Consider the following 12,052-nt stretch of genomic DNA (forward strand, 5'->3'; position numbering starts at 1 on the left):
TTCAGAATTACAGCCATACTGCATTTCCCAAATTCGGCATGGACATTTTGAGACTAGAAGACAGAAAGACCTCAACAGGGAACATTCATTGCTACCCACCCTGAGAAACAGCTCCAAGTTTCTTCGTGTAAGTCTTCCCCAAGGGTCAACTCATTATAGAGCCAAGAGTAATCCTTTAGAATTCATTATGGGACAAAGTCTAGGAATATTTGCATACTGTCCTCAAATAGTTCTACATTACATTTTTGTAGGTAGTTTCTGAATGTTTTAATGAGATTAATACATGAGAAAATGTATTGAAAGATCTCTGTAAGTTGTTACATAAATACAACAATTTAAGGATATCTGGATTTGCATTTTATGAAAAAAGTAAAAAGAGAACTTTTCACATCAATAAGGATTGTCATTTTTAAAATCATGTAGAGTGAGTTATGTTTTATTTTAGCATGATTCTGTATATGTTCTTTTAATTTTTAAATCTGATTTAATTGTGATTTTAACAATCAGTTTTTGAATGAGGTAGCCCACATCACCTAGATATCTGCTATATCTGGTTATTATTCTACAAAGAAGTACAATATATCAGTTGTTTTTCCTTTATGTTTAATAAGAGTTTCATGAATATTGAGAATATATTACTTTTAGTGGTACACAGTTCTTAAGAAACTGTTTTGACTTTTACATTGCCACTTGTGATTTTTTTTTAGCAGCTTTCTACAGTATCATTTTAATAAAAAATAAAGTATACTCAGTGATGATAGAGAAAGTATTGTTAAAGACCTCTTGGGACAGGAAAAGGCTCAGTCATAAAATCAGGTGCTTATTCATTTTCAGCTGTATCATTTTGACTCATTACTTTCAAGAATAACTATAATATTGCTGCATAGGCCATTATACTGAGAAGAACTTTCGTTGAACTTCACATGGAGATTGAGTAAAGTTCTTCTATTTGTTTTTTGAAGTACTCTCTCAGCTCAGGTCTCTTAGCCTTTAGCGTTGGTGTCAGCAAGCCATTTTGAACTGAGAACATGTCACAATGGATGTAAATGGCTTTAACCTAAAAACCAAATGCAAATACACCGTTAACAGGAGTACAACACAGAATTAATACCATACATGGAAAAAACAAGCAGGTGTATACAGATAGATTGATATACAAACACTATGTTAAGTCAACACTATATTGATAGGGGCTGGGGATTTAGCTCAGTGGCAAAGCGCCTGCCTGGCAAGTGCAAGGTCGTGAGTTCGGTTCCTGGTACTGGAGAAAAACCAAAACAAACAAACAAACAAACAAAAACATTACATTGATAACATTTCAGCCACTTTGACAGCCCTGAAAACCACCTGTTCCTTTCCTACTCAGCCATTTAGCCAGCCCAAAGGGACGAGTTGGTTGCTTTCTCTGTGCAAGGTACTGATGTACAGAGGAATCATAAACTCCCTGCCCCCAGGAAGTGCATGTTCGCATCTAGTAGAGCAGGCAGAGAGATGCTGGGTAATTATTAGTACAGTATGCACAGGACCTAACTCAGTTATGGCAAGGGAGAGGGAGAAGCACTCAGAGACTTCCCTAATAATGTTAAAAAATGATTAATAAGGTAGTCAGCCAACAAATTGGGAGAGGTAGGTGGAGAAGGGCGTTACAGCCAGAGGCAGCCTTAAGAACAAACCAGGGGAGGGGAGAGGAGGTGGTACGGTGCGAGAAGGGAAATCCGAGTTTCTTATTATTACATAAAATAGGAGGCAAAGTGTGTACGAGGGACGAAAATGCAGCAGATGAGCCAGCTCACGGAGGAGCTCAAAGTTTATTTGGAAGACAACAGGAAGGTAGTGAAGGTTTTAATACAGAGCAGTGACATAGCTGGATGCCCAATTTAAAAAGATTTCTCCAGGAGAAATGAGAAGATTTTTGAGAAAGTTAAGATTGGAAGCAGGTCAATCAATCAAAAGGATCTGGCCAATTCATGAGAGAGTGGAGGGGCCTGCATACATGGCAGTGACAGTGACAGAGACAAACAGTTCAAAATGATTCAAAGATAAATTGACACAGTGTAGTAAGGCGGGAGGCAGACTTGATGACCCCCAGGTTTTGGTTTGGATGGCTGGCTAGAGACTGGTGCCGTGCTTAGGAGGACTAGAAAGTCTGGGAGAACAGGATGAGTTGGAGATACAACAAAAAAGTTCTGCCATGCAATTGTATCACATTTATCAGACAGGGACCGTATTTAGGGTTTACATTTCCCACTTTCATGAGGCAGAACGCAGACCTCCTCCTTCACAGTCTTTCTGCAAGGTGGAATGGGGACAAGAAAGGGTCGAGGGACTAATCTAGGAGGGCTTAGCCAGGCTACTTCCAGGCAGAGCTGCAGCAGGAAGGCTTACTGCACAGTCAGCCCTCTAAGAATCTTGTGATCTAGGCTTGGGCTGAATCCTGAAGTGACTCCATCGCGAAGCACTTGAGGAGAGGGGGTACTCAGGGACAGGCAGCATGTGCCAGGCATATCTGGACATCACACGTACAGGCTGAGCACGAGACACAGTGACCAGCACGCTGGGAGGCTCACGCAGGGGAGCTGCAAGTTCAAGCCTCTTCCTCAGCAATAACCCTGTCTCCAAAATAAAAGATAAAAAGTGGGCTGGGCATTTAGCTCAGCGTGAAGGACCTGGATTCAATCCCAGTGTAGGGAAGGGAGGGGGAGAAGCAAGAAAGCAAGAGTCTAAGGGAGGGAGGGAGGAAGGAAGGGAAGGAAGGAGGGAGAGAGGGAGGAAAGGAAGGAAGGACAAAGGCAGGGAGAGAGAGATGGGCTGAAATGACTGGCCAAACTACATAGGATTAATACACCTAGCTAGGAATTTTAGACATGACCCGTTACACAATTTTTAAGCACTAAGAAACTGAACAAGAATGGCTCTTTGGAGAGATTACTTTATTAAAGCTTGAAATCTTTCAGAGCTACCCATGTGGACTTTGGTCATTGGATATACTAATCTGGAGGGCAGAGCTACAGCCTAGGATTGAGACAGGGAAGGAATGACTTGAACAGCAGAAAGGAATCAGGTTGTGTGTTCCACAGCCAGAAAATGAGTGACAAGTCACTTTGTCACATGTCATTGTCCCAGGAGAGCTGTTTATAGGGTCCATACGTCAATGACTGTCCTCACAGTCTCTGATGCTAACAGGCTATACTGTCCTGGCAGGTGGGCATTTGCAGATGGCAAGGGGTTTCTTGCTCCGAAAGCTCTCTGTCTCATTCTCTGATTTTGCAGATCAAAAATCCAATATAGCAAGAAAACTCCTAACATACTTCTGACTTTTAGAAAGCTTTTAAGAAAAACTATAACGTTCTGGCATTTTAATTCATATTTGTAATTAAAGAATGTGAGGGGCTGGAGAATTAGCTCAGCAGCACAAGCGCCTGCCTGGCAAGCACAAGGTCCTGAGTTCGATTCCCAGTACCAAAAAAAAAAAGAATGTGACAGTTTTCAAATAGCATTAGTAAATCAGATTTATCTGTCTCTAAGACATTTGTTCAAATGAAGGATTCACTTTTGCCTTTTTTTTTATTTTAAAGAAAAGAAAAATAAATAAAAACAATGGTATAAAATTTCAAAACAAGATTGTAGGAGAGTAAGAATGGTTAGTACATTGCATATTGTTATCTTTGAAGTAGTTGCTCAGATTACAACATATAGGCATGAAAAACTGATCAAACAATATAGGCATAAACCTTTCCTTTCAATGAGCTAATAGCACTTAGTAGTATCACTATCTTAAATATCTTGTGTGTATATATATGTATATACATATGTATGTATTTATTCATCTATTTTTCCTTTTCCCTTCCTTCTTTTTTCCTTTCCTCCTTTCCAGTTTCTTTTTCCTTTTCAGCAAATAATACCCCAAGTGTACAATGGATATTATGAAATGGGAAGAAAATGCTCATTTTTGCCTTAGAGTAGCTTATTTCTTTGAGAACAACAACATTTAAAGGGATTTGAGCGTGTGTGCAAACTTTATGCTAAAATTGTACCTACCATTATGGGCAGCTGTCTCAACTTTACTGAAGGGTTTCTACCGAGATACCCACTTTAAATAGCTGCTTACTTGAGGCTCTGGACTAAAGGAGGGTTATTGGGAAGTATTTAAAACCTAAAGTTCTTGAGAGATGTATTTTGGTTGCAAACTCATTGTGCTTGCTATTCAAAGAAGGGTTGGGTCACAAAAGGGCTGGACTCCATGGGATAGGCTCCTCCCCTAATTTGTGGTCGTCAACTGCAAATCACCTAGGACACCTGACATTCATGGAAGATCCCAAGGGAGAAGCCTTAGTGCACCGAGGAAACATACAGAAGTCCTACTTGGGGTAGGACTGCTGTATAGATGGGGGTGGAGGTTTGTGATGGTGGGAGAGGAGGCTTGAAGCAGGGTGAGGAGGTGGCCAGGCGGGTGGGGAGAGGAGAGGAGAGGGGAGGGAAGGAGAGGAGAGGAGAGAGGAGGGGAGGGGAGGGAAGGAAAGGAGAGGAGAGGAGAGAAGACAGGAGGGGAGGAGGAGGAGGGAAGGGGAGGGAAGGGGAGGGGAGGGGAGGGGAGGAGAGGGACGCTAGTTCAAGCCCTAGAGTAGCCGGGTTTGGTGGCACACACCTGTAATCCCAGGATTGTTGCGAATTTGAGACCAGTCTGGGCTACAAAGTGAGCTCAAGGCCAGCCTGAACTGCATAGGGAGACCCTGTCTCAAAAAAGACAAAACAACCCAAACAAACAAACCCCAGGGCAATCAGAGGGGTACTGCCCAACTTTTATACTAGATGTCATCCAAGTTCCATTTTTAAAAGTTTGAAAATCATCATTTGGTGACAAAATCCATTAGTTTAAAGAAAACATTAACACAATCTAAATCATATTTAATCCTAGCTTTGGTGATTTAATGCAGTAGTAACTCATACTTAGTCAAAATGAAATACTGAAAAATTGACAGCGCCATGTAAAGACTTTTGGTAAGTGCAACCCATCCATCCATCTGCTTTCTTATGAAACTACTAAATTTCACGATTTGACAAATGCCAAGATGTAATTTCCAGTGTCTCTGCAGCCTGGGTTTCGGCTCCTCTGCATCCCTAGCAGCACATGGAGAACACTGTGTAACCAGGCAGTGACAACCAGAAAGTACAAATATATGATATAGGGCAGATGACTGTCATAGGAGAACGACATAATGCCATTTAGATAATGAATAGGATGTAACAGAAAATTTGATCTTAGGAAGAAAGAATATGCAACAGGTAATTGTGAATATCTTCCAAACCAGCTACCTGCCGCAAATCTAAAGGGCTTAAGTGAGATATCTGCAGCTCCACATGGCTTTCTAGAAAATTGTTCTGCCTGGGAAAAGACTTTAACATCAAAAGCAGCCTTGCAGAAGGCCACGCAAGTGAGCAGCCCGAACTCGGCTCCACTTTAGTCCCTTAGTGAACAGGTCAGAGCATCACTGCTATAGTCCCTGCTCTAGTCTGACCGAGAGCAGCTGTGGCCCACTTAAACTCTACATAGAATACCTGTATGGTGTGCCTGAGGGACCAAAAGTCCAGTCAGTAACTGGAAAAAATGAGTTGAACCAGTTGCTTAATACTGATCTTAACCTTGGGCCCCACCCTCATAATGTTTTTCAAAAGTGAATCAACAATACAAGACATTTTCCTTTCCGAAAATGATTGTGTATTTTCTCATAAAGCCAAACTAATCACGATAGTGTAAAAAAGAGAGAGGGTATGAGAATCTTCATTCTCCGTTTATCCCCATTATATCAGGAAGCTGGCTTGAGAGGAAATATAATATCTGTACTGAGGGTTTTCCTAGTTAGAATTTGAAAAATCTATCAAGTTTCAAAGTTCATTTTGTATTGCCTATGAAAATTGGTAAGGCATCTAAATATCAAAAAATTCTTAAATCATAGTTAAATATGCTCAAATACTTCCCAGTCACCTACCTGTATTAATTATTGACATAATTATTATAAATGCTTCCTAATTATTCATTGAAATATATCTTACAAAGACCTCTATAAATTAATAATGGTTGGCCTAATTCTAGGAATTATGTTTCTGGAGACTGTATTATAGTACATGTTTTAGTACATCAGTTTTATAGTACATCAATTTTTTTTCTAATTCAAAGTTTAATGCAAATCAACTCAGCACAGAAAGTCTGAATTTCTAAAGCTTTTAGTGAATGATTCAAACACTGGACTTCGTGTGTGTGTGTGTGTGTGTGTGTGTGTGTGTGTGTGTGTTGAGAGTTAAGCTTTCCTTGACTGATCATTTCATCGACTGAGGGACAAGGACAAGCCGATAATGGATTATGGATTAAGTGAAGCAATTTCTGCTATGGTGGAGCTCACAGCCGTGAGCACAGGCTACTCAGGCGTGAGGCCTGGTGACACTGGCTCAGGTGGGGAGAGCGTCTCAGAACCACAAAGAGGGGAATGCGGACAGAGAAAAGCAAGGACAACCGGGGCAAAAAAACTAAAGGCCTTTGTGCTGCCACGACTTCCCAGTATTTGAGGTTTCTATGGTGAGAGCAGATTAGTAGAGGGCTTAAGGCATGTGGAAAGTGAAGAATACATTTCTTCTCAGTAAAGCTCTAACAAAAGCAATGGCCAACACTAAAAACCTAATTGAAAGTTCCGGTTAAACACAATCTTAAGAGTTGTTAATTTTTTTCCGTGAAGAAGAATGTGGACCTTACCTCTTCACACGTCGGGCCGCAGGTCACACAACCTCTCACCAGCAGAGGGCGCACAGGCCTTAGGAATGTGGCCTGTCCTTCGCCTGGCCACACAGGCCCCCGGACTAGCCCCTCCTGGGACCACGCAATTGTGGTCCCTAGACCACAAGGCCACATATGACCCAGTCATATAACTCCCCATTAAGGAAGGACAATGAAATCAGTTCTAGCAAATTTTTAAATTTGAATAACTCATATGCCCAAATTGACCTTTCATTCAGAAAGATAAATGTAACTTACTGCTGCCTTAGACTTCAGACTTTTAAAAAATATTTATTTATCCAGACTTTCTTCACTGCCCTAAAACATACTTTCAGAAGATAGTTAAGCAGTATGTCTCAAGCAGGGTTAATGTAAATATCTATTTCCAAAGAAGAGCAATATGCTTAGATCCTGAAACTGTTCAATTTCCTCAGTTTGAAGAAATTAGAATTGCAACTTGTGGGAGGGGTTTTAAACTGAAAATTCTAAAAATCACAAAAATTTCACACTCAAAACCCATTTTTAAATGTCCTTAGGTTATCATCAAATGAACACGGAAAGTTTTTATATTCTCACAAATCTTGTAGACTCCCTCACACAATATTTGGGGAGACAAAATTTTATGAAAAATAAATCTTATAAAGTGTTCATTTTATGAAAAACAAATGCTTTAAATACAAAAAATTTTAAATCAGCACGTTACTATTTTCTGCTTAGAGAACTTTTCTCTGACTTTTTGAATAAAGAGGGTGCACGTACGTAAGTAGGACCAATTATACGCTTGGTTGCAGTTAAGAACTCCAACCTCATGAAGACTATCTATCTTGGAGGACAGCTTGTCCTCTCCCTTGTACATTCTTTGTTCCTACCTCTTACAGAAGGCGTGCTGAGCTGACAGATCGCCAGCCTGAGGGAGGAACCCAACCTTTCCCATGTCCTTCTAGTAAGCAAGCCTGCCCCAAGCAGCCAGAAGACAGTCCCCATAAAATCAAAAATAAGACAGGACTCTGGTCTTCGGTGTTGCCGGCATCCTGGGACACAGACCAGATCCACAGGATCTCATGGTGACAACGAGGATAATATTTCAGCCTTAGGAGCTGCTGTGATTGTAAGGACAGCAAGCAGTCTCACTTGTCCAGTGACCTATTTTAGTTCAGAAGGCGGCTGTAGCAGTCAGTCTGAAACAGGCCTTAGGGGTCCATTGGTACCCAGCCTGCTGGCTGGCCATACCACGGAGTGTAAGGAATCTAGGTCAGTGTCGCCATGAGCTAATTTTCATCACAACTGAAGGGCAGTAATGCATGCAGGGATGATGGTGGTTACCTGCTCAAAAGAGTGAAGTCCGCTTTCTTTCCCTAACCTCACCAAATCTTCTAGAATGGCTTTCTTCAGGTCCTGAATTGAACCACAGAGGTAAAATTAAAAGACAAGAACACACTTCAACATGGAGGTAGTGGCAACAACACATTTTGAATAAAGTGCAAATCAGCAGTGATTGTGCCAACGTGGGTATCCTCCCCTAGAGGGGCTGGCAGTTCCTGGCAGTATGCCAATCACCATCTTCTTGGGCAAGGAAGGACCACCCCCTACACGGTCAGAGTAGCCCTGAGCAGGCTAAGGGGTCCACTCATATTTTAAAGCAGGCTAGCGAGTCCCAGCATTCGCAGATGAGCCCAGCGTCCCTCCAGAGAGAAGCAGACTCTGAGACTTGCAAGGCTGCTGCTGAGTCAGAGGACAGCGTGCTCCTCCAGCGCCTGTCGGGGAAGCTGCCGGAAGATGGGCCCGGCTAACGCTCTAAGCGGAGGAGCTGTTACTGTTTCACCTCCCTTCCTATCTCTGGGAACTCAGTACACTGTAGAGGCAAAACCTGCCTCCCACTGCAGGAAGGGTGAGCAGGGAGCCAGGACTGCGCTGCTCACAGCTGTGTGACTACCGCAGCTCCCTCCCCCACCAGCCTCCTTCAGCTTCAAGACAACAGGGCTGGGCAAGCTTCCCGAGATGCCTTCTGGCTCTAAAAGTCAACAGCTTATCAAATTTCTAAGAAGAATTATGAGTTTCTTCAACAATAACTAAAAGGCACGCTTCTGGCTTAGGATTTCCATCATGTATAAAGTAACATTAAAAATTCCCTCTGTGTTCAAGTTTCACTGCTCCAACAGCTTTTCATTATGTATCACAGTATGTTTAACAGCCTCTTAGCAAACCTCCCCAAGATACTGACCTTACTTCTACAGACCTCGCCGTAAGTCCCTTCAATTCCTCTCTTCTGGGCCCAGGAGGGCATGACCTCAGGGTCAGGCACTACAATGCCCACCAAATAGGCCTGCAACAACCAGCAAAGAAAAACAGTCATGAGAAAAGCTTTTAAAGTGGTTGCTTGTGGTCTATCATTGAAAATAATCTCTTGGTATGCTCAGACTCCTGACTTTTCTAAAAATAAGTGTATGCTTATGAAACATTTCTTCATATGTTATGAAAACTATCTACCAGTGTATCATACTTTCTTGACTATTCATTCCTGATATACCCCCATCTTTTGGGGGCTACATCTTAGGACATCTCAAGTATCCATAAAATTAGACTGATATGTGCCTTTGATTCTTAAGCCAATCTTTTTTTTTTTTTGAGACAGAATCTTGATATGCAGCTCAGGTTGGCCTTGAGCTCACTTTGTAGCCCAGGCTAGTCTCGAACTTGCAATGATCCTCCTGCCTCAGCCTCCCAAGTGCTGGGATTACAGGCGTGCACCACCATGCCCGGCTCTTAGGCCAATCTTAAAGCTGCACATCTTTAGGAGGCTAATCAAATGATACAAATTCTATGAACTAAACATTTTTCCCGGGATTTCTATACCATTTTGAAATTGTCACATCAATAAATCCTCATTCACAAAGAACTCCTTTTTAAATTAAAGCATTTTCTTCAAAAATAATTTCACATTTAATTACATAGATGCAATGATAGCATAGAGTATATTTATATTTTTGATATAGAATGCATTTGTGATCTTTCTAACCTCAATCTGACAGCAAAATATGTATACATCTCATACCTCTAGCCCTGATAAGCTCTACCATCATCTCAGCACCATCATTTGTAATACTATATGAATTTATCTATCAAATTTATCTGCATATTTGAAAAAAGACAGTAGAAATCCTGAATTTTGCTTTTTCATCTTATTTTGGCATTTCAAAAGTAAATGGAGCATAACCCAAAATGAAGAGAATGTTTTATTATTACTGTCTTAAGTACTTATTTCCCCTAACTGCAGTTTACCAAACTATCTCTATTTTAGACTTCTCCTTTAGGGAAAAAAGAAAAAAAAAGACTCCTCCTGTAGAAAGGAAGTTTCTCTCCCAGTTTAACATGTTTAACCTGGTAAGCAGCTGGAGAGGGACGTTTAATCTGCCGACCCAGGAGGACAGTGCACGGGCGGGGCTGGTGCGAGGGCCTCACCTTTAAGCTGTCCCCGTGGACATAGATTTGCGCCACAGGCTCACTCCGGATGTAGATGTTCTCAATCTTTTCAGGTGCAACATATTCCCCCTGAGCAAGTTTAAAGATGTGCTTTTTCCGATCGATGATTTTAAGGGTTCCTTCCTGTGGAGCGGGACAGACAGCTTCCTAAGAGGACGGTACTCCCAAGCCCGAACCCCTTACTTGTCAGAGGCGCAGCGTCTGGGGTCTGCCCTTATCCCACCCTGAAACACTGCAGTCTCAGGCCGCCCTTGCATCTGCTGTCTGTGCTTACGGAGCTGCTGTGGAGACACGGAGCCCTGTGGGGCGGTGACACGTATACCTTGCTGGGCCCTGTGTCCCCTCCTCAGCGGCCAGCATTCCATGCAGCTTCCTGCCACCCCTGCCACCCTCGCCCCTGGCAGCCAAGTGTCAGGGCTTCCCTTCCCGGCCCTCACTCCCGATGTCCGGCATCTGCATGTTCATCCCCTTGGGCCTCGTTCAGGTCTCCTGCCCCTGCTACTTCCCCACCTAAGAAAGCAGCCTCTCTGTCCTCTGGCACATGGCACGAAACTAGCAGGGGCCCCAGAGCCACATGTGACCACCAGAGGGCACCCGGGGCCCTGGGCCCTTCTGGGATCTCTGCAGAAGGCGGGTCATCCCCCAGGCAGTGAGAGCCTCCAGGACCCCTGCTCACTCCCCTTGACCTTTTGAGCTTCTGAGGTCATCAGCTGAGCTTGTGCCTTCCGCTCAACCCTTGATGTTGCATTTACCACCTCCACAGATCACGCACCATGCGGGAATCAGCAGTTACCTCTCCTTAGTCTAATCCCACATCTGTGTAAGCTCTCTGTCTCCCAGACCCTCACTCCCCTCACCCAGGACAATCCCCAAGCCAGGTTGTTTGTCCCACAGGATGCAGCACACCCGACCCAACACTCACAGTCCCCCTCCAGCCTCACAATGCCCAGGGTCACCCAGACCTGGATGCCCCCTTGCTGCTGCCGCCCGGGACCTCTGGCCAGTGGGCTCAGTCATTCTCACTCACACACCCACCTCCTTCTCCCAGCCAAACTGTATCCTGCGTACACTGTCTGCGTACACTGTCCTCACGGCACCTGGAGCTCCCCCACGCCTCAGCTTCTCTCCAGAAAGGAAAAAATGAGCAGGCCCTGCTTTGCTCAAAACCCAGGGCTGACATCAGGCTCTCCCCGCGCTCACTGCACCCCAGGAGCAAGGTGTCATCTTCTCCTCACGGGTGAGGAAAATGAGGTTGGAGGGGTTGGTTAACGCCTCCAAAGCTTCAAAGCAAGGAAGCAGGGAAATCAGGACTTGAATTCAGGTCTTTCTGGATTAGAAGACTGACTTTTCATCAATCTCAGGCCTGTGCCTTTTCATCAATCTTCATCATTACTATTATAAAATAATAGTAATTTTTAAAACCACAAATGTCTTTATAGATGATTTCTACCTAACTTGCAAGAATGAATTATTCAAAGAGAGAGAGAGAGAGAGAGTGTGTGTGTGTGTGACAGAAGACTGAACCCAAGGCCCTTGCATGAGCTGCATCCTCAGCCTTTTTTTATTTTTTATTTTGAGCTCCTTATTTTAGGCTCTTGCTAAGTTATTAAGTTGCCCAGTCTGTGCCAGATGTGAGATTTTCTTGCCTCAGCTTCTCAATAATCATGCCCAGCAAGACTTTTTCAGGGGTGAAAACCCTACTCACTCAGAGGGTTCACACCAAAACCATAACAGAGTTGTATATGGAAGGAAAATTATAGTATCAATCTCATTTATGAGTATAAATAGAAGGACTGAACACAATTT

At 43.1% G+C, this 12,052-nt stretch overlaps 1 protein-coding gene across 8 annotated transcripts in view; it reads right to left on the bottom strand.

Moving 5' to 3' along the window:
* Positions 1-248: 248 nt before the first annotated feature.
* The window catches only part of Acsl6 (acyl-CoA synthetase long-chain family member 6), a 54,904-nt gene continuing 43,100 nt past the window's right edge, over positions 249-12,052 (bottom strand). For 6 of the 8 annotated variants that reach the window (XM_005376087.2, XM_005376089.2, XM_005376086.2 and 3 more), the window contains exons 18-21: positions 10,226-10,369; positions 8,988-9,089; positions 8,090-8,161; positions 249-1,057 (exon numbers count right to left, since the gene is read on the bottom strand). In XM_005376087.2, the coding sequence (XP_005376144.1) occupies positions 920-1,057; positions 8,090-8,161; positions 8,988-9,089; positions 10,226-10,369 (456 nt within the window). In that variant the 3' untranslated portion in view covers positions 249-919. The remainder of the gene's footprint in view (positions 1,058-8,089; positions 8,162-8,987; positions 9,090-10,225; positions 10,370-12,052) is intronic. The other 2 variants (XM_005376093.2, XM_005376090.2) reach the window with 1 other exon arrangement.

The sequence above is a fragment of the Chinchilla lanigera genome, unplaced genomic scaffold, assembly GCF_000276665.1.
Source record: "Chinchilla lanigera isolate Chin_1 unplaced genomic scaffold, ChiLan1.0 scaffold00007, whole genome shotgun sequence".
Taxonomy (NCBI): Eukaryota; Metazoa; Chordata; class Mammalia; order Rodentia; family Chinchillidae; genus Chinchilla; species Chinchilla lanigera.